The sequence below is a fragment of the Pezoporus occidentalis genome, unplaced genomic scaffold, assembly GCF_034315485.1.
Source record: "Pezoporus occidentalis ecotype Australia unplaced genomic scaffold, CSIRO_AGI_Poc_V1 ctg3, whole genome shotgun sequence".
Lineage (NCBI taxonomy): Eukaryota > Metazoa > Chordata > Aves > Psittaciformes > Psittacidae > Pezoporus > Pezoporus occidentalis.
Genome location: NW_026914940.1, coordinates 12,482,756 through 12,506,039, shown reverse-complemented (window position 1 = coordinate 12,506,039; position 23,284 = coordinate 12,482,756). Strand labels below are relative to the sequence as shown.

General features: G+C 37.6%; 1 protein-coding gene across 4 annotated transcripts in view; it reads right to left on the bottom strand.

Moving 5' to 3' along the window:
• Positions 1-2,046: 2,046 nt before the first annotated feature.
• The window catches only part of TAF2 (TATA-box binding protein associated factor 2), a 64,203-nt gene continuing 42,965 nt past the window's right edge, over positions 2,047-23,284 (bottom strand). For 3 of the 4 annotated variants that reach the window (XM_062627110.1, XM_062627111.1, XM_062627113.1), the window contains 6 exons: positions 22,267-22,336; positions 20,613-20,722; positions 18,035-18,264; positions 15,254-15,406; positions 14,733-14,838; positions 2,047-3,691 (listed from right to left, as the gene is read on the bottom strand). In XM_062627110.1, the coding sequence (XP_062483094.1) occupies positions 3,426-3,691; positions 14,733-14,838; positions 15,254-15,406; positions 18,035-18,264; positions 20,613-20,722; positions 22,267-22,336 (935 nt within the window). In that variant the 3' untranslated portion in view covers positions 2,047-3,425. The remainder of the gene's footprint in view (positions 3,692-14,732; positions 14,839-15,253; positions 15,407-18,034; positions 18,265-20,612; positions 20,723-22,266; positions 22,337-23,284) is intronic. The other variant, XM_062627112.1, reaches the window with a different exon arrangement.

Below are 23,284 nucleotides of genomic sequence, written 5' to 3'. Positions count from 1 at the left end.
ACTGAAAATCAGAACCCAGACTGGAATCAACCACACAGATTACAGCCAACCTGAGTTTTGAAGGTGTTGAGGATAAAGAGCTTAATCCACTGTCCAAATATGAAAGTGTTAACTCAAATTGATGCCAGGTTATAACCTTGAAAGAGTCATTGATTTTCAGTAGATGAAAATCCCAAGCTAAACTGCCATCAGTCAGATCTCTGGCAGGCAAAGACCTGTGTTACCTGAGCCTTCCAGATGTGCCCATCACATACAGGGAGCCATCGCAGTGATTTCACTGACAGAAATGGAGGATCAAAGAAACCACAGAAACAGACTGCAGCAGCAAGTTACTTTGCTGTGCAGGGCAAAGCATCCCATTTACATCCCCTGCAGCCGTTTGCCAATCTGCTGCTTGAAAACCTGCAAGAAGAGAGCCTTCAGGACATCGCCCAGTGCCTGTCAAAGCATTTCTCATCTTAACATCAACAAAATTATTTTTTTCTTGACAATAAAGCCAATCTTTCCCACAGGAAATATCAAGAAGAACTGATAAACATTTTCTGTTGTAGCAATCATTTCAGTATCAGAAGGGAGAGTTCCTTGCTCAGACTTCTTCCATTCTAGACCAGGAATACTGTGCTCCCTTTATTTTCTTTTAAATTATATATAATGTTACCCATTGTTCTGATTTAGGGGAATTTCCCCACCTATTTCTTAAAATGTGTTGCCCAAAATCACTGGCACTTGATAAAATAATTACTTTCATGGTTTATAAAAAAAAAAATCCTGATAATCCTTCAGTGAGTTTCACTTTTGTAACAATATCAAGTTGCTCATCTCTACATGACCAAATGCTTTTCCCCTACCTACACCTTGCAAAACAGTGGGAATCCCTTGCTTTCACACACTTCCATTTTCTCCCAGTTCAGCATTTCACATTCATTCCAACTGAGTTTGAGCTTTCTGTTGTCGGATCACCTGTGCAACCACCTGAAGCATTCTGACTTCGGAGCACATCTGCCAGTTGGAGCTGCTGCCTGTCCACGTCACGATCCTTGCAGACCTCAAAACTCAAGTTTGTATTCTGTCAAACACATTAGTGGATGTTCTGAACCAGGATCATGACATAACCTCAGAAACTGCACTGGAAAGTCTTTTTAGAACTTCTTTGCCCCTCCAGTTTTCTATTAGCAGTGTCTTGGCCCTATTGCCTTACTATATATTCAGTAGTTCATTTGAAGCCATACAGCCAAATACCTGATGGTAGAATTGCCACGTTACATCTCCGCCTCAGTCCTGCGCCTGCATCGCTGAACAACGCGGTTCCCCTCAGCACAAGAGTGTAAATCCATGTCTCCAAAAGTAGAAACTCCACCAGCCTAAATTATCCATGACCTCATTTTTAAAACATAAACGCATCTGCCTTCGCTCTCCCAAACAATGCCAGCTTTCACTGCTTATTAGCCTAGGTCTCCCACAAACACCTTTGGCACTGTTACCTCACTCCTTAGCCAAGGGAAAAATACCTACAACCATTTCCACCGAGCTGTTACTACAGCCTCCTCACACTCCTCTCCCTGCGATTCACAGCTGACAATGCTCACCCAGCAGCTCGCTGGCACAAAGAGGGTGGTAAACCAAGCTGCACACATGGTTAGTCTACCCCAAACATGCTCAGTACCTCATTCTGCCTGGGCTTCTTGGGCGTTTGCCTGTTCCTGTGGCCTTTAGCTCATCTAAGTGCTAAGAGCTTGCAGTCATTGCTAGAGAGGAAACCCAACACATCAAGGAGGGCTTCTCCTCATGTGAAGGAAGAGTTGCCGGTGTGGCAGCAGATGAGGAGAAGCCATGATGCTGCCCACATCCATCACAACCAAATCCAGCCCAAAATTCTCTTCATGGGTACTCCAAATACAACGATTAGCACAACTAGCCACAAAGTATTAAAGGGATACAGTGTCTGAATAACAAAGTGTATGTGTATCACAAAATACCTGAGTCTATCATCTTTCCATTCTAAAGATAATCTGGTATTACAAAAACTACAGGATTCAACAGCAGGTATGTAATTTAAAAGTATTTATTAACTTTAATGAAACAGAATATGGCTTAAAAAGTCTTCTTGGATCCCCGTTGAACTTTCTGCCTTTGTCCTAAGAAGGAAAATCAGCTCTCAAAGGAAGCTGGGAAATTTCTTTTAAAAATAGCCCAAATACAACCATTTTATAGAAAGCTAAAGGTGAAGTGACCTCTGGGCAACAGAAGTCAACCAGTGCATGGAAGTCAAACCCCTGCCTCCACATACAAATAGAGAAAACACATAAAAAGTGGCAGAGGTTATTTATCTCTATTATCAAAATTTCAAAAAATATAAATTTCTAAATAAAACATTTGCTGGGTGTAAATAGTACACCGCAAAAACCACAGCTGAAGCAATTTAAATGCATCCATCATTCAAAGTCCCAGACCTAGCTTAACCTACTAATGTATTTCTCCTGCGGCTTCATGAGCTGATCATATACAATGCTTCCAAAAAAACCACCCCTTGGCAGGAGGAAAGATGTGTTTTTCAATCTTTGAAGTTTATGTTTTTTAAAAATATTTTTTAATTTTAGTAAAGCCATCTTTCAAAAGTGTATCCCAGTGTCAAGCCTGAAGAAAAAAAAATCTACCTCTGTCAAAATAATTCGCAAACTTTATTGGAGTTTTAAAAGCCTGATTACAGGTCAAAACATGCATTAAGCATTTTGCTAAAATTCCAAAAACATAATTGCAGAGGGTCATTATATTCAAAGGGTCATGTCCATAATAAAAGCAGCTTAAGAGCAGCTTGGGATTTTTAAGAGTTTTAGTATGTGAAAAAGGCAAATGTTCTGTGTACTGTTCTTAAAATTCTGACATTACAGCGCAATGGTTAAAGCAAGAAACAGCTCAACTGAAGACTACAGAAAAATCCCCGTCTTCTCAGGAGGTCTACACTTGGTAATACAACACTACTCTGGAAACAGCACTTCACCAAAGGCCTGGCAATTGGCTTCTGCTTAAAACATACTTTGCCTCATAATGTTCTTCAAAGGATTAAAACATAATTGGTTCTGGCAGCACACATGGTCAGCATGACGTGCAGGGGGTTGCCAGTGGACACAGGCCCTTACATAAAGGGCTGTTTTCTTTGTTTAAAATGGAAAAAAGAGTGGGAGGTGTGGAGAACAGTGAAATGCAAAATGACTCAGAGTCATAAAACATACTTTTTGAATCAGATTATTTCAACAACCGCATATGCAAACAGAATGCTTCACATAAGGACAGTGGCAGAGCTTCTGAATTGCTAAGGCAATTCACATATTGTTATTTCCATAAAAAAAGACAGAAGCTATAGTTATATACATCCTTCTAAATATTCAGAGAATATTGCAAGTTGAACTCCAGAGAAGCCATCGATATCAGTCTGAAAGTGACGGGGAACGGATGGATCGCGCACTGGCTGGACTGTTAGAGAAAGCAAAGGGATCCTTTTCCTTTTCTTTACTGTCATGTTTATGTTTATGCTTATGCTTATGCTTGTGTTTCTTCTTCTTCTTCTTGTGCTCATGGTGGTGGTGGTGATGGTGGTCACTATGTTTTGAGGAGTTGGATTCTTTACTAAACACAGACAGCGGAGCTGCTGAGACAGGGTGCATGTTCACCTCTCCTGAAGATTGCTCTTTACCTGAAAGAACAGATATAGGGGGTTAGTAAATGCTTAACTTGCATTGTTTTCAAGCAGAAGAAATTCTGAAATATTGGATAAAAACTATATTATCATTTAAACATACAGATAATGTTATGATACTTGTACCACTCACATACTTGGCTTATGTTTTTTCAGAAAAGGCTCTGAACATGCCATGAAAATTCCTGTACTACTGAGAAATTTACAGTTATTCCTTCCTCCCTCAGAAGTATAAATGGATCCCAGACAATAAGCAACTATAAAGACCTAAGAAACTACAAGTAATACTAGCTTCCAGAAATGCATTTTTAAACAGAGTCAGAAGGCCACTATATCATGAATAATAAAAAGATGGCTACTTGTGAAAACTGGTATAAAGTGCTGGACTGGAATCACTGAAGTGCAGGTTTGGGATTTGAATGCCTTTTAGTTACGAGCTAAAGCTCCCTGCAACAATATACAAAACTTTTGATACTGAACAGAACTTCTCACAACCAGTTTAGCCTATTTGAAAGATTATATGCTTTTATTCCTAAATAAAAAGCAGATTCCAATAAAGACAATCACTGTTATTAGTGTATATTTCACAAATACACTAGAACTATTTATATATGGGGTAAGTCTTGTATGTGAATCTGAGAGGAAAATGTGATCCATGACTTCTCAATTCCTGAATGACTTTCTCATTCTCTCTTTGGCTCATTTAGTGTTTCATTATTTCACACAGACTGCAAAAGCTTCAATAGTATGGATGAAGGGGCAATAATCTAAGAATAACATTGTTAATGATGGGAAACGCTTGGAAGGTAGGAAGGCTGAAATTCCTTTAGGCAGAAATTGAATCAAATGACTCACATTGTAAGAACGTGCTTTAACTACTAGATAAATGTAGAAAAGCACTAACAGATTTTTGAAGGCAACTATTCCTTTTAAAATTGATTTTCTTCACAGAAGCTTTAAATGTGTGTTTGTGTTTTGGGTTTTTCTTCCCTACAGTTTTTGGTGAAAATATCCCTGTTAAATAACATGGAATTACTTGATATAATTTGTAATTATCTTTTTCTGTATATTTGAAAATGGATGCTTTTTTCCCCAGTACATCTTTTTGGTTGGCTGGTTTCAATTCTTGAAAGGCAAGAAAGATTCATTTATGGTAATCATTCCTGGAAGTCTGAAGAGCCAGCTCCCTGCAGTATGACGAACAAGCATTGAGAAAGATTTACATGCAATCTTTCTAGCCTTACCCCAAAGATTAGGAACTGATTCACTTAAGCACATACATAGGAAAGTTTTCCAACTGTAGAGCTGTGCTGATTTTTGCTTTTAAACATGGCTGGAAAAAACAAAATCTACATCTGCATGCAGTGCTTAGAAGTCAGTAAAAATACAAACATTTTTACAGTGAGACTAATTGATGACTTACTGTGGGACATGGTGGAATCCCTATTGCTTGAAGTCTTAAATATCAAAAATTATGTCTTTCTAGAAATATGCTTGGACTCGACCACAAGATGTGAATATGGTGCAATATAAAATTCTGATAATGTTATGAAGGAGGCTGGATTAGAGAACAATAGTTTCCTATAAAGTCCTATAAGGTCCCTACTATACAAGTATTTTAAACTTCCAGTTGCCAACTTCAGTGGACAGTTACTATAACTTTTTTTACATTGTTACCTGGAGCCGTTCTCAACACTGCAGACAGCATACAAATGTTATATTTGATGCAAAAAGGTACAAGATTGCTTCACAATGTAACTATAAATTATATTTCTTTTAAGGAACTCCTAGATGTACCTAAATCTATCCAGCAGCCTAAGCTCTAGTCCTCTAAAGCATGCAGCTTTTAGACAAGAACATTTTCTTCAGCAGATAAAAGGATGCAAAACCAGCCATTAACCCTAAGACAGATCAGTGGAAAAGAGCGTATCTGACTTGGGTCATTCGAAAAAGAATGATTGGAGGCTGCACCCCAGAAAACCAAAGCATATGGTATTTGACACCATTAAAATAGGTTACAGGTGTTAAAGGTAACCTGTGGTAGGGACACAAACACAGCTTCTGTAACACAGAAATAAAGGTCATGGCAAAAAGCCTGAAGACCAATCAGCGTTCATCCATAAAAGATGTAGAAAAGATTATCTAAGGTATGAAACACATTCTCACATATTCCTAAGCTACAGGCACATGATACATTAAAACATTCAAGGAAAACTAAAGTCAACTTAAAAGAAAACAGAAAACCCACACACATGCCACAAACCCTTAATACTTCACAGCTCCATTAGTTCCAAATAATGGAGCTATTTTTCATGGAAACTGAACCTGTAAGTCTAGACACTACATCTGTAACAACCTCAAACCAAGGTTAAACCTCTGAGTTTTACAAACTTTAACTCGGTATAACTGGTCTAAGGACATGGGCTTAAGTCTGCAGGGATGATGGAGCAGGAATGCCAAGTGCCAGCAAAGACCAAGGATGCAATCCAACACACCCTTCTTGCTTCTGTTGTCCTACCTGGCATTTGTGCACATTTCCTGCTGTTCACTGAACTACCAGCTCTGCTAAGGCATCAGTCTGCATTATCACTTCTTTACTTATTTCAGGTGGGTTATTTATATATATATATATATATATATAAATCTATTCTTTAAAACTGAATTTGCTCTGACTGGAGCAAATTAGGGAGCAAAGAGAACAGTAACTTAAGCCAACACAACTGAAGGGGTGCGGATGAGCACGTAGGAACTGCAAGTCAGGAAGATCTTCAGGAAGGGGAGAAGTGGGATCCAGCTGCACCTCAAAGGCTGCTAAGGCTTAAGGAGACAGTCAACATTAGCAATACGCTACAAATGAGAAATAAAAGAGCCAGTACCTGAGAGTACACATACACTTTCTTCACAGAGGTAAATGACAGCTATAATCTGTTGGTGTTTTAAATCCAAAAATAACTATCCAGAAAATTTCCTCCTACTCCTAAAGACTGCTTTGAAATCAGGAATCAAACGTATTGATCCTGGATAATGGCTCAGACAGGATGCATGCAGACTACCACACTCAGGTCTTTTAAAATGGACAGAACTGTAAAAGCTCTATAAAAAACTTGCCAATTTTTACCTGTGAAATTCACCGTTAAACTTCTTGTTCTTCATTTTAATTCCTTTTTAACTAATACATACTTAGAGCCCATGCGAGGAAGCTGCCAAAGTAGGAAAGCAAGGCTAAGTAGGAATTGCTTTACGGGGCATTAATGCTATCCTCATATCACCAGGGGTAGAGCAGGACTGCTGCATGGAGGCATGGAGCACTCCCTCTTCCTGCAGGGAACCCATTTCCTTCTGGCAGGGAGAGCACAACTGGAACCTGGGTTTCTCAAATCACAGAAACCCACAATAAGTGGAGGGTGAGCCCAGGAGCTTGCTTCTGAAGTGGTTGGGAGAATTCCTTGGAAGAAAATGCACTTGGATCTCCTTCTGTTTGGGATGTGGAGATTCCAATGTAATTATTGGCTTTGCAGTGTTCCAGCTAACTCGGTAGGTGTTTAAAATTAGACAGGGTAACTATCCCATGGGAAAAAGATCTGAAACTGTGCTGGAGACCAATGTGAGAGAGAAAAAATATGAAAACACGTATCTTGTAATTTAGTTTTAGAATGAAAGGAGGTTAGATCTTGATAAGTTTTAAAGTAACACTTTCTATTGTAATAAAAGCTGCTGTCAGATAATTCCAGCATCTTGCTTATCAGTTATCTAGGGTCAGTTTTTTTCCTTTTAAAGAACCACTGGTACATGAACACTGAACAACAGTGTCTGGTAGTGTACCCAATTTACTCTTGCTACCGAACTTGTACAATTTGGAAATACATAACTCGAGACTTTAACATGCCAACAGGCTTTCATAAGATCTTCCATATGGTTTCTCTGGTATTTATAGAATCACAGAGTAGTTAGGGCTGGAAAGGACCTTAAGATCATCAAGTTCAAGCGCCCCTGCCATGGGCAGGGACACCTCACACTAAACCATATCACCCAAGGCTCTGTCCAGCCTGGCCTTGAACACCGCCAGGGACAGAGCATTCACAACCTCCCTGGGCAACCCATTCCAGTGCCTCAGCACCCTTACAGTAAAGAATTTCTTCCTTACACCCAATCTAAACTTCCCCTGTTTAAGTTTTAACCCGTTACCCCTTGTCCTTTCACTACAGTCCCTAGTGAAGAGATCCTCCCCAGCATCCCTATAGCCTCCTTCAGATACTGGAAGGCTGCTATGAGGTCTCCACGCAGCCTTCTCCAGGCTGAACAGCCCCAACTTTCTCAGCCTATCTCTGATTTTGTGTGAAGAGGGCAGGACACCACAGACTTACAGTCTCTATTTCTTTGCATGTACAATCTATTTAAAACAGCTGACTTTTCCAAAGTGACACTTGTTAACAGTGACCCCATGCGCACCCTGATTTATTCACGTGTCAAGAGAGGGAGAAATCAACTTCACAAATCAAAGCACAGGCTAAGGCCCATGGATCCAGTGTTTCAGATGAGGACAGGCTAGTGCACCAGAACCTGACACCAGCCACCTCTGGGAAGAAGGGGACATCAATACAAGCACATGAGCAATTTGTGTCTCCCCCAGAAGCTAAAGAAAGGTTGCTAATGAGAAAAATAATGCAATTTGCTCAGCGCTGGCCAGCATTTGCTCTAAAGAGAGAACACTGGGAGATTTTAAGCTGAAAGGAGCTTAAAAATTGTTTTGACAATTACCCTGTTTTTCCTTATTTCTACTTTTCTTTTTTAGTATTACCCTGGAAACATCCAAGACACACTATTTTTTAATTTAATGCTGTGTTTATGCGTCTGTTGAACCACCAACGAAGCACATACAAAAAGTTACCAAGCATAAATAATTCCAGGCTTCCAGAGTGCAAGAGTGTCTCATCATTTGTCTGAAGAAGTAGACTTTTCAAATTATATATATATATCTGAAAAAGATTTATCAATTTTCTGTCTATCAGAGTGTTCTTTGAAGGACCATATGACAAAACTTAAAGTTTGAGAGCGAGAAGTAAAGGTCTATTTAAAATAAAACCACCCAGAAGTTTTCTGAGAATGTGCTGAACAAATCAGTTAATTTGGCTTCAACATTAAAAAAAAAAAAAAAAAAAAAAAAAAAAAAATCGAACTAATTCAAATTTACAGATTCATTTGACTTCACATTTTTTAGTGTGATTTATATCCAGACAGATAATTCCCCATACCTACACCAAAGGATAGCATCTGTGAACGTACTGCATATATGGGCTGGTGATTTAATCAAAATATAACTTTCAACATGTAACTGTTTTATTAATTTCCTCAGTTGAATTTTGCTTCAAAACTATATTGCTTTGTCCTTATATTAAAATACTAGCTTAACTGTGGTGTTATTTTTATGACATATACTTTAATATTCTAGAAAATTCTAGTGTATTTCCTATTCTAGAGAAAAAAAAACATTTAAATTAGTAAGTCAATCCAGAATACTCTGTGTGTTTAACGGCTTCAGGTAGTTCACATGAAAATTTAGTTGTTAGCCTTATCCATCTCCTAAGTTTAGAATCATAGAATCAACTAGGTTGGAAAAGACCTTTAAGATCATCAAGTCCAACCATTAAACCACACCTGCCATGATCACCACTAAACTGTATGATCACTAAACATGATCACCACTGAGAGCCTCGTTTACACAGTTTTTGAACACTTCCAGGGACAGTGATTCCATTTGAGAGTGATCAGCTCTTTTTTCAGAGACAGGCACAGCTACACAACTAAGTTGCTTTTATTAAACCATGTAGTTAACACAATGCAGCCACACACTGATGCAATCTCATTTATGCTGTCACTATCTGCAGGGCTTATGTTTCTATTAAAGCTGCTTTCACACATTTCAAGATAAAGCACTTGAAAACAACCTTGCTTGTGAAGTGTGCAATTAACCACATACTATTTCAGTGAGGCAAAATTATCTACACAACCTCAAAACTTACGAGTCAGCAGTTTGGAAACAGTTATACTTTAGGTAATAAAGTCAACATGTGTGTATCGGATACTATCAAACAGATACTATAGTAATATTACATGTTATTAAAGGATAGTCTAACAGAACAGTTGTGACAACTTTTCCCTCATTAAAAATAGTAGCAAAATCCAAGAAGTGTTTCTTTATGTATTTATGTACTTGTGCTGATGCTTCCTTAACCCTTCTTGGCAAGAGGCCTCTTTGGCTGAGCTCTGATGTACTGGTGCTCTTATAGATAACTCAGGTAGCTTCACTGAGCTCCAGAGGAGTGGGCTTTTCATACAACTCATACTGAACTCCTAGTATCTACTATACACTTGAAATGCAGTGATTAGCACCACAAGCTCAGATATATTGTTGTAAATGTACTGGTTAAACATGACTGCAACAGTTTCCCTCTATACCTTACTGCAGTATGTGCTGTATCCAGTTTCAAATCATTCCAGAAACAATTCAATCCAGCTAATTCACTATTTCCTGAAACTGCAGACAGTAACTGTGATAAACAAGACCACAGTCCTATCAAGAGGTAAGAGTGTGGCCTAGACCATCAAAACCTCATGTACATCTACATGGTAAAAAGAGTGACCTACAAGGTCAGCAGTGGAAATTTCCAGTTTGATTATCCTGGAAAACGGCAAGGGATTAATGGAATGGCCAAAGGATCTTTCTGGCCTGCGTCTGAATGCTCAGCATGTGTCTTCAAAGCTCCTGAATGTGATCAGAGAAAGGACTGGCAGTGTACAAAAAGAACACTGCTGTATGTCTTTTTTTTTTTTTCTTTTGTAGAAATAAAGAAAGAATTGGACACTGCTTTGTATTAGCTATCAAACTACCAAAAATAGTTGGAAAAATTCTAACTAAATGTTTATCGGTGATGATCTGTTGAGCCCTAAAGACATATAACTTCACTGGCAGACCACAAAGGCTACAACTAGGCATTTATTTTGGAAGCAGAAAAGAACATGCCAATCAATAAACACTGACACGCAGCATAACTTTTTAGAGGTTAGCTCTGAACTGCTGTACTTTCAGATAAGTGAAATATTAAAGTAAATATAGAAGTGTTATCTTAATCAGATCTCACTGAAGTCAACAGGTCTTATAGTCTGAAATGAGAGTTTAAATCTACTGCTTATACAAAATATGATCTTGAAGTTCTTTTGATCTGAAGAGCAGGGAGCGTTACTACTATTCTTGGCAACTTAGTAGCAAAAAAATCTGTTCTCACATTAGAAATGTGAACTTGCACAGCACTAGAGGCTCTAAAACAGCTGCCATGTTCCTAGCCCTTAGGGCAGATGAATAATCAACCCAACAGCATCCTTCCAACGGTTCACAACTCTTTCTTTTAATAATGTCATGAAAAATGCTCGGTATCTCCAGAATCTCTTAACTACCAGAGTTCACAGTTCTATTATTGTAGACAGGATGCTTCAGTAGGATTTAAAAGATTTTCTATATGAACTACAAAAGGCGCTATAATTCTAGTACTGAAACCTGTAATCCTGCAAGAGTTGTAGTACAAGACTTCTTTTATTGCCCATGTAGCATGTCTCAGCCCTAACCTTTCATATCCATGAGCAGAAGCGCATAGGGAAGAAAAAAAAACAAAAAGGTTTTAATGGAAAATAACCTTTTCCTGGCTTTAGGGGGGGGTACATTAATTTGAACAAATCCAAATTATCAATCAGGGTTATGGGGAGTGTAAAAAAAAAAAAGAAATGTATAAAGGAATACACAGCTACAGCAGGATTTAGACCCAAATGAACTTCCTCCTGGCAGCTGTTGTTCACAGGCTGTGTTTGGCTCATGACCTAATGCTTCATGTGACATGTAGGGACATAACCCACAGCTGTGAGAGGAAAACAGAGTATGGACTAAGAGCTTGCTGCCTTCCAAGTAAGAGCCACAGTATGGAGACAGATACAAGACCTTACAGATTTACTAAGAAGGCACTGAGACCATTTCAGAACCTGTTGTCAATCTATTTCACAATAAGCACTCACTGAAGTGGGCCCATCCTCCGTCATCGCTGCAAAAAACTCCAAGGCCCTCAGGAAACATTATCTGTGATTCCTTTGTAGAACAGAACACTCCTATGCATGAACAATTTTATTTACGTATGCTTTTATTTTTCCCCATCTGTTTCTTCTCAGAAGTATACAATTTCCTAAAGATTGAACTGTCTTTATTTACCCAGCCTGAAATTCATACATCTCTGCTTCTAAGAAAAATGCCATGAATAAGAAACAGGTGAAATTTTAGAAGCAAAGAATATCTGAAGTGGAACTATTTCTTACTGCACAAACCAAAGAAAACGAAATTAAATCTGAAGTGTTTCAAACTAATGCTTTTCAAAGGCTTATTACTGAAAATGAATTATGTGGCAAAGCCCCAGCATTTGTCTCATTTATTACCTAAGAAAGAAAATGCCTTCCCATGTGCTGAATGCCTGAATGGCAGAGGTGAGAAGGTCATTCAGCACACAAGTGAAACTCGAAGTAGCTTTTGTCTGCTGTAGGTCTACAAAAGCAGCAGTCAATTGGCCATTACTCCACTCCTGATCAGGCCTTACCCTTTCTGAACTCTAGCGCAAACTTAATATGCAAGAGCTGGAGCACAGAGCTGGCGTACAGAGGGTCCCATAAGTCCTATTTGTGAAGTATTTGGCAGAGTTTTGTTTATGACTTTATATTCCACCGAGTGTGTAAGTCCGGTAAAAAAAAATTGTTGCAAAATACCATGTTATAAATACTAATCCTCAGTGGATCAGCTTTGCACTCGCGTGCCCTGGATGTGTCATTCTTTGCTACAACAGAAAATCTGATGGTTGCCCATAACACCGAGGACAAACCAAGCAGCTCTGAGACATTTAAATTAAAAGTTGAGCAGAATTAGGCTCCTAAGCTTGTAACAGCAACCTATATGCAGCCTTCCCCTTTACTTTGCTGAAATGCCTGTTCTTAGGCAAAATGGTGTGAGTTTTGCTACTCTACATATTTAACAGCAAATCCATCCTGGTGGACCTGGCTGTACAGGCATATGTCATTAACCAAAAGCCATCTGGAATCCAGAAACTAGACTTCCCTGTGTTTTATGTCCCCATATGAACTTGATTTGTTAGCTGAGCAATGACAGCAGTTACCTTTTATGAAAAAAACAACAAAACCAAAACAAAACCTCTTGGTGGCTACAGCATCTGCCAAGGAAGTAAAACTGTTAAGTCCTAGCCCCTAAGGGAGTATGAGTCTTCAGCTTCCATAACCCCAGCCAGCACCATGGCACCAGCCTCAGCAGGACACCAAGAACAGGAACATCCACCGGTGCTTCTCTTAAATAGGGCCACTAACTTGCCAGGTCCCAGGGGAAGCAGATGAGGTCACCTGTCAGATCAGCTCAGGATCTACAGCACTCAAAACTTAACCAATGTTCCAGATCCTGTTGCTAAGATCTACTTGTATTTTAGATTAGGCAACCACTGGATAAAAACAGAAAAACAAGCAAGAGGGTAATTACTATGAATCCTACTTCTAAGGCCAAACACTTCTACACACTGCAGTACTGCAACCTTAAAATCTTGTTTTGGATGCTGTTGTGGTTTAACCCCAGCCATCAACTGTGTCCCACACAGCTGCTCACTCATTCACCCCACAATGGGATGAGGGAGAGAATCAGAAGGGTAACAGTGAGAAAACTCACAGGCTGAGATTAAGATAGTTTAATTAGGAAAACAAAAGCTGTGCACTCAAGCAAAGCAAAAGAAGAAATTCATTCACTTCCAATGGGCAGGCAGGTGTAAAGCCACCTACAGGAAAACAGGACACCATCATGTGTTAACGGTTACTTGGGAAGACAAATGCCATCAATCCAAATGTCCCCCCTCCACTCTTCCCCTAGCTGTATATGCTGAACATTACATATGGTATGGAATATCCCTTGTGTCAGTTGGGGTCAGCTGTCCCGGCTGTGTCCCCTCCCAACAACTTGTGCACCCTCAATCTACTGATGGTGGGGCAGAATAAGAAGCAGAAAAGGTCTTGACTCTAAGCACTGTTCAGCAGTAACTAAAAGATCCCTGGTGTTATCACACTGTGTTCAGCCCAAGTTGAAAACACAGCCTAGTACTAGCTACTATGAAGAAAATTAACTCTATCCCAGCCAAAAGCAGCACAGCTGATTACCGAAGGTCTCAAAAATGCTAGTTACATGGTCACAATACCTCAGCTTAGTGCCACTGGCACATTCGGGACCTAAACTTAAGAAATGTGGTTAAAATGTTTTGAGAAAATGGGACTATCTGCTGAATTTCTTTGCTACTGGCAGGTAAGAACGTGCATGTTCATCAATGAAGTTCAGCATGCATTAAGGTTTCTAAAAAACACTGTTATTCGAGAAATGATTTTGTAAAGTATTTTATTAAAAAAGATACTTACAGAAGTAGTAAAAGTGCTTGAAATTAAACCATTTTACTCATAGATGCAATCTTTTCAACTTTGAAAAGCCCTTCTAAGCATCTTTGAGGCCTGCATGGTTTTCAAATACTGAAGTTGTTATAAATCACTTTGTGATTCTGAGTAGAGATTTTTTTTTACCTTAACAATCTTGCTATTTTTTTTAAAGTTAATTTTCAAAATTATTTTTTTTCTAAGTAACAACTACAGCAAAGTAAGTTTGACCCAATTGCTTATGGGGTTCTATTTCAGCTTTACGTAGTTTTATTCTTTCCTGAGCTCTTCACTTTTATAAGCAAGATACATACTTGTCTTACTTAGACAATGAAAATACATATGTATACAGTTATCTATAAATGTACTGGAAGCTACAAAAATGTGCTTATGCACCCTTTACCCCTGGAAATCAGTTAAAGTCTAACACTTACCAACACTTTATGTTTGGGAATAAACAGTAGTAAAAAAAACCCCATACGTGACTGAAATAGTTGGAAAAGTCATACTATCATTTTGGCAATAAATTTACTCGTACCTGGTGTGGATGGTCTCTCCAACATATTCAAATGATGGTAAATAAAGGCTTGACTGTCATGAACTGTGTCCATATCAATTTCCTCCTCATCTTGAGAGTTTGAGAACTAAGATATCAGGAAACAAAAAATACGCAGATGCTAATAACTTGTAAGAATATCACTAAATAGAACTTAAAATACTCTATTTTTGTGGTAAACTGGGGGTGAGAGGGAAAGGAAGTGATATCTACCACTGCGAAGGAATAAAAATTCAGTGAAATTAAAAAGGGTCAGTGTGTTTTCTTCATTCTAATTTACCATGAAGCTGTGCGAACAGGAGCATTAACTGTCAATTTTAGTTCTTTTCAGCCAATAAAGAATCTGATGGAAAATGATTTTTGCAAAGTAAGTGTAACAACTACTGCACACATACACACAACGTGTCTTTTGTTTGAACACAGCTTTAAGGGAAGTCAGCAGCACCCACTGCTGTTATTCTGAATATCCTACATATTGTGCAAGTTGAATTTCCATTTCTTACTCTGATTTTGAGTTTGACTTTACTGTCTTCATTCTTCTCTAGTATTTGCCCTGGCTCCAATGGAGACCCGAGTGGCATATCAGCCTTCCTCTTCACCCCCTGCTGATGACCAGAAATGCTGGATGCTGTTTCCTTAATAAGATGATCATCCTCCTGAAGCAGCATTAAAAGACCAAAATTAGAAGATAGCAAGAGCCATGTTTCAGCCTAAAAGAGATCTGATAGCTGAAAACACTTCTGCGTGAAGTGGGTGATCTGAACAAAGTTTTCCCTGTAGTTCTGGCAAAAAGTATTTTCTAAAACCCTGCATGGATTTGTGCCAACCTCTCCTACAAACATAGTTTCTCTTTACTTCTATCCCTGCTCCTTCTGCATATCTACCATTGGCATCTTTTCTGTTCCTTCTCACAATCATGGTACTGTTGGTGCGCAACATTTGCTGCCTGTGAATAGCCTTTCTATAAACCTGTGCCTTGCAGACTCTCCTCAGTCCAATCATAGTTGAAAAACTGCGATAGCCTCTGATTTACACATGGGATTTAGCTAAATCTTCTTTTAGTTAGCTTTAAAAGCTAATGCTTACTTTCTTGAATACAAATCATAACAAGCACTTATAACTTGGGTTTGGTTTTTTTTTGATTTCACAACAATATTATTAAAAAGTTAAACTGTTTTGTAAATTACTGCCTAGACTGTCCACAGAAACAGGGTCAAAGGAATATAAAAATAGCAGGAGAGCCTACTAAGTTCCACATACAGTCAGTAAAACAGGAGATAGGTGCTACAACATGCCCAATACACAAAATATAGAAGGAAAAATACCACAGAAACAAACATAATTAAGAGCCCACTAAAAACCAGATAAAAGCTGTATCATAGACTCTCAAGAGCATAAGCTGCTCCACTGAACTGCTCTTTCCTCTATCCTACAAAGGACATACAAAAGTCCCACAAATTTGCCCTGAACAATTATAAGTCAATTTTATAAAATTAGTGACTTTTACCATCTTCAGCAAATTCAGTGCCACTAGTCTACCAGTACTTATTTTAACGTGTTTATGCTCTCGGCATATAGAGTCTACTTTAAAGAATCTAAATGTTAATCTGATGTATTCTATCACATTAATTAATTTTCCTTCAATTATGTATTTCCCTTTTTTTAACCCTGTTGTTTAATCCAACACACAACTGTTGTGAATCACTTCTGGATAAACTTTGGCTATGTGAGAAGCAATCTTTGGTTTATGCTTCTAGTTCGATTTTTTTAACAAGGAAAATCGGTTCCCTGAATTCTGAGGGAGTTATATGGAAAATGGTAACCTTAAAGTAAGGGGTAGGAGAATGGAGATAAGGCATAAGAAAAGATACAAGGAATGAAGTATGAATTGAGGCTTATACTCATGCGGTATTTTCACACTAGCGTACTGCTACTAAAAGCAGCCTCCTCCTCTTCCTCACAGATTTCTGTCCGGGGCTGCCACAAGTTATTTGTCTAACTACATGATGAACTGGACCAAGAAACTGAACCAGCAGGAACTGTCTGTTCATAAAAAAAGATATTTTTCAACTAGATCCTGCCCTGATCCAGCTCACTATGCAGCAACACTCTGCTATCACAAAGGAGGGTAGTATAGGAAGAAGAAGACTTACAAGTAAATTTTTTTTATTAAGATTGGCTGCAAAAAAAATTTGGATGCTCGCTGAACCGAAGCATAAAAATTTGCCAACAAAATGTCTACTGCTAGTTAATTCTGATGTTTATTAGCAGGAAATTGGGACTTATTATAAATTGTGTAAATATGTAGGATAGCTCTAATGATGTTTGACTCCATTATCATTTTCTCCCCCTTCTGGAATTGGCCTGCAAGCTACTGTGATAACTTCTGAATATAAACGATACAGAAATCAACCATGTGACTGAATGCAATAGTAAACCATCCCATTCAGAAGGGTGGAAAGAGTTTCAAACATGCTGACCACATGTTCACATTCTCTTTCAGGATTTACTCAGAAGCAGTTTCAATCAAATGTAGCTCTTGAATCTCATTATTTCCACGTCTGTTGAGTTTTTCCCCGCATGATTAAATCTGTCCAACAAAAAGACTTGGTCTTGCAGCAGTGGCAGTTATTCATAAGAAAGGTAAGAATTGAATAAGCTCATAACATCTATTTTTTAACTATGCAATGGATTCTGTGTTAGGACTGAAGTCTCCACAATCAGAAAGGTATGAACCTTAATGTATATGATTTTTCAGAAGTTGTTACAAATCCTTCAGAGCATGGCACTAAATAGTCCGATTTATGTGTTCACTGAAGATGTGGTAAAGTTCCAACTTTCACATTTCTTAATGTTGTTTAAAAAGAGATAGATCTATTTTAAGATGTAACAAATTTTTTGATAAAAGGGTTTGTTTTGGAAAATTGCATAACTTGCCCTTAAGCAATATTCTTAGTCTAATAAAAAAGTTTTCATCACAGCATCAAACATTTCTGTGGATCGCTTCATGTCTCACAAGCAATATAGAAAAAGTTAAGTTTTATAAAGAACAGAAATAATGAGACTAGAAAAAAAACAAGTAAAAGCTTGCATACGCTATGCAAAACAGTTAAAATGCTATGGTATATGCCAGCTTTTCAAGTGGAAGGAATAAACAGTAACAAGGTATAAAGATAGCTTAGCTAAAGCATGAGAAGCTTGAACACAATACAAAATTAAACCAGCAAGCAAGACAAGGACTCGGTGTCAGCTGAATGGGATGTATGCAGATAGTTTGTGCTTACAGTGTTCTGAAATCCTACTGACTGTCCGTGATTGTTAGTACTATTCACAGGTTCCTGATTATTTACAACTGATTCAGGGATAATCGTTGGATTAAGTACAGCTTTCTTTTCTTTCAGATTAAGAACAAGACCAAGCTCTGGTAATGGTAAACAAGAAGGTCTACTGAGGCCAAAGAGTGTGAAATAGAGATCCACAGCACCACATCGTAATCTCCAGTCATGTGAAGTTCCTAAAATCCAAAAGAGATTATTGTTAATACAGAGACAGTATCTTCTCCTCTCCCCTAAATAAAGCAGTTTAAGTGACCTGGATCCACCAGAGTATGACATTTTCTGTACTTAAGATACACTTCCCTCAATATTCCTGCCTCTTATTGACTCAAATTCAGCTGCCACAACCTGTTTAAAAGAAAGGCTCTAAATTGTTTGGGTTGCAAGCTAAACATGTTTGCAGAACAAGAGTGGAAAACTAAGCGCTACGCTAACATAATGAAAACTACAATGAAAATACCCACATGAATTTTTAAGTTTCACTTGAAGTTTTACTATTGGGCAATTAAATAGAATATTTTGTTACCAAAATGGCTTCCAGCATCAATGGATTTGGGCACACTTGCTTGTGTATTCCATGAAATATAGTAGTAGCCTTAAGTGTGACCTTCTGGAAACCACTGATAATACAAACCAGCAATGCATAAACATGCTTTCTGACGTCACTACTATGTCATGCACTTCACTGGGTACTCAACAGTTTAATGTGGATTCATACTGGAGACACAGATTCTTACTGCACAAAGCAATGCTTCACTGATTTTATTTTTCACTGTAAACTGTGTACTGCTTTTGTTATCTTCATACACAAATGGTCAAAGCACGTTTGGCACCAATCACAACACAAAGACATCTTACATCTGGTGCAACGCTGCAAATACAGTGATTCTGGTGTGAACTCAGCCCAGCTCTTGACTGATTGAAAGTTTATTGAACATATTGTTCCACAGCAGGAACAGAACTCTATCTAGTAAACAAGACACAGATGTGCCAATGCCATGTTAATGCGGCTGTGCAAGACTTAGCATAAAATAAAATTACAAGGTCTACCTCTGCAAATACTAAGTTTCATGGGGCTAAGTAGTGTTTTGAGTGAGCTTAGCTGTATGTACACTTAACTCAGTTAAAAGTGAAAGCAACATGAATATTGATCTGGACATTTCTAACATTAAAATACTCTCTAGAGAATGACATATTCACAAATATTAATTTAAAAACTATTCTAATATTTCAACAACAAATAATTGACTCAACTTCTTAAACCAGTACATCTTTCAATGATAAGATAAATTCCCACTCAGTATCTCTCTCCTAAGCTTAAATAAAATTGGTTGCAGACTTGCTCTGCAATCTTGGGAACTTGTGAGCCTTATCCACATAATGCAGATTAACACAGAAGGAAAAAGAAGAAAAGATTATATATATCAAACAGTCTGCTTTCCATTCCAGATGCTTATGTTAAATGAAAGCAACTCGTGATTGTAGGATTGTGCAGCTTTAAACCTGGCTACTAACTTGTCTCACATTAGCAAACATTTTTTCAAGGTACCCTGGAATGCTACAGTTAGCCCTTACAGAAAATAAATTGAAACATTATGTCATCTTAATGCACAGAAATTTAAGTACTTAAAGCCCTATGAATCATAATAAGAATGTATACCCTATTTGTTACTTGCAAAAAGAGGTAATGGTTGTAAGAAACACTACACACACTCTTCTCTCAAGAAGAAGGAAAAATAAACTCTGATGGGAACACCAAAATTGTTTATTTTCTGTGCCTGACACTTGGCAAATCCTATGAAACTGAACTACTGGTGGTAGTTTCCCCATTTCAACCCCTGGAGTGTATCTGTAAACTTTTGAACACTAAAAATAATGGTACACGGAGAACAGACAGCCTCCAATGACCTAAAAAAGCTATATAAACATTTATATGTAATCTATGTAGTAATGTGCCAGATGTTAAAGGGCAGTTTGTAAGTACTGGATAAAACTGCTTTAGTAATGAAAAACAGGTCAATGGTAAAGATGCAAGCCCTTCTCTCATTAGGATCTTTCCTAATCACACATAGCAAATTGAGCCTTGAATTTATAACATACTTCTAAAAATCTCGTTTAAATTATCTATACAAATGTTATCCTCTCATATTCTCAGTTTAGTAAAAGAGGACAAAGACAGACTATCTAATCTAAAGCAAATTATAAAGCAAAAGGTAATACAGATGCCACCATTTGAGGAAACATTTGCTTTGAACACCTGGGTCAAAGAATCATTCTATGCCAAAGTACATCAAAGCATGCTACAGTAGTAGACAAAAGAATGAAAATCAAGGTTTGGTGCCCCATGTCACTGAGACAGCTCTGGAGGTACCTATATGACACTGAACCTCTGAGACTGAATTTTCAATTTTAACTATTGAAACTAAGAGAGCTCTTAGCATATTCTGAAGCAAGTCTTTAATGCTTATTTTGAAAAACCTTACAACAAAAAGGCAACAAAACAACCAACCAAGAAATAAAAACCAACCTGAATTCATCAGTTTCCAAAGCTGATCTACCAAAGCTTCATTACATAAAGGGGACTCCATGTTCTTGGTAAAAGGTGGATTCTTAGTCAGCATATCCAGAATCTTATGCCTGAAAGAAAAACATCTTTATCCAAATGAGTACACTAAGAATACAAAGTCTGTTCAGTCTGCCATGTTCTTACAAGCTTATCCAACACAGTACCCTTATTCAGTACAGGATTTCTTCAAAAATTTTAACCAATGTTTTATGCTTGTAGCTCTTCCTTCTGTCCACAATATGTATAGACTCAGATTTACTCATAAGCAAATAATAAAATTTAAAGATAAAAACCAAGGTGCAAAGCAGCAGGACTTATTAGACATTATTTTTAACAGTTAGGTACCAAACTGTAGCCTACATTATGCTCTTCTCTTTAGTAACAATTTTTTTGCACACTGACTTTATAATTACAAAGAAGGAGCAAGTCTGGCAAATAAACCCCTTACATACTGACACCAAAAAATTTTTAAACAACTTTATGCAAAACATCAGGACCAAAACCAGTGACTTGCACATTTTTCTGGAAAGGAACACTCTCATCTCTGAAGTTACGCTGGTGTATAGAGATTCTACACTTACATGCTTGCTTACAGTATTTACACACTGAAATCAAAGTAGATACATTTTTCCCTTTCCCCACTTTTTCTTTAAATTTTGCCTTGAAAACATTTTATGAATGAGAATAATTATTTGTTCCATTACTTCTTATTTTCAGTATGTTCCCTTTATAGGCAAGCTTTCACTTTGCTGTTTTATGATTTGGAACAAGAAAAATATTACAGATATATTTCTTCTTTCTTTCTTTTGAAGAAGGCTTACACAGTGCACTCAATCCAAATTTAAACTCCTCTTCAAAAAGATACAAATAAAATTAAATCTCCTTCCTAAAGCTAAACCTCCTCTAATGAGTGCAAATGTACTTACTTTCACTAAAAATGACAGAAATAAAATATAGAACAATCTTGCAGCTATGATCTTTGCAAAAAATCACCTATACAGAGAGAGTAAAAGTAATACTATTTATCTTTGAAACTCAGTATTTTAATGGTGGCAATAAGAAGAAAGTGTCAAGGGAAAAACAATTATCATGAACGCCTATGTTCAAAGGTTTATAATCAATGCGCTAAAATATCTGCTGATTGGTGAAAACAAAGCTGGAACAAGCAATCCTAGAAACTACATCATATTTTCACACGTTATCCTTTCACCCCATCTACAGTCTAACAATTGCTTTACACTTTTTGCTGGCAAAACACTGTGTGCACGATACCTCAACCTTTGTCTTTTCTAAGTATTACAAAGTCTTTTTGCTACATGCAGCATCAGACCTATTTATGATCAGGAAGCAACCTCTAACTTCAGACTTACACCACAGGGGCTGAACATAAAGAAGAGTAATATAATGGAGAATAAGAAAACAGTATATTAGTTTCTGAGGTGTGAACTGTTGAAACATCAAAACATGTTTCAATTTATATAACAAGAAGAAAAAACTGGTTTGTGAAGAAGTATGAATCAGCTCAGCATCTGATCTGTTCTAGTGATTCCAGGCCAAGAATTTACTTAGCAGTTCCCAGCGTTGTTAAATACTGGCTCTTTATGAACTCACTAACCTTATGTAGGGTACAGGATCATTCTGAACCATAGTAAGTAACCACTGTAGTTCTTCATAGCTCCTATCAACTGCAAAGAAAAAGAAAATAAAATGCCTATAAATATGCATAAACTGGAAGGATTTTGATCAAGACAATCACAAGTTCCTGAATTTGAACACAAACAACTTGAATCACTGCAACTGAAGCGGAATTTCATTAATTATATTGCGAATTCAATTAAAAAGTAGTTTATATGGAAACAGAAACATGCACAAAACCCCTTCATGCCTCAGTTGTTTGACAACCACCAACGTGACTATCAGCAGGTAACTCTGCCTCTCGTGTTGACTGAGATCACAGAGTAAATTATCATCTTGATACTGTGTGCTTCCTAAAATGAACACATCCACATATCATTTCAACTAGCAAAACCATCCTATTTTCCATAGGTAATAGAGAACCTAAAATTCTCATGCGTAGGAATCTGTGAAAGATTATTATCTATAAATAGAACAGAAAGAGGACAACTAGAGGGCTTACACAAAACTGAAGCAAACTCCACTCAGTAGCCTTCCTTAGTTTTTTAAATCAGTATACTTTGCAATTCAAATGGCTTTTGAAACCTACCAGCACATGCTTCTAGAAAATTGCTGCCTGTCACTGTTAGAAACAAAATCATCTTGTTTAAAATTTAAATTAGATTAAAAAATTCCTTTGATTGTCCAAGTACCACTGCCAAACAGGAACCAACACAGGCTGTCAGCGACACCAATTACACAAACCCTATTCAGATGCAGAAATGTATTAGCTCACGTTCTGCACCACTTAGACCACAGCTACACCATTCTGGATGATGCCACAATCTCAGATTTGACTTAAAAATCAAAGAAATTTTTGAGAAGTTATGCCTAGGATATAAATTTAAGGGATTAGTGACTCCTGTGCTCAAGTCCATACACTGCTGGTTTTACTGGCAGCTCCCTTCTTTTGGATAAAAGGCAGCTAGAATACGGCATATAAAAGTTGTTTTGCGTGC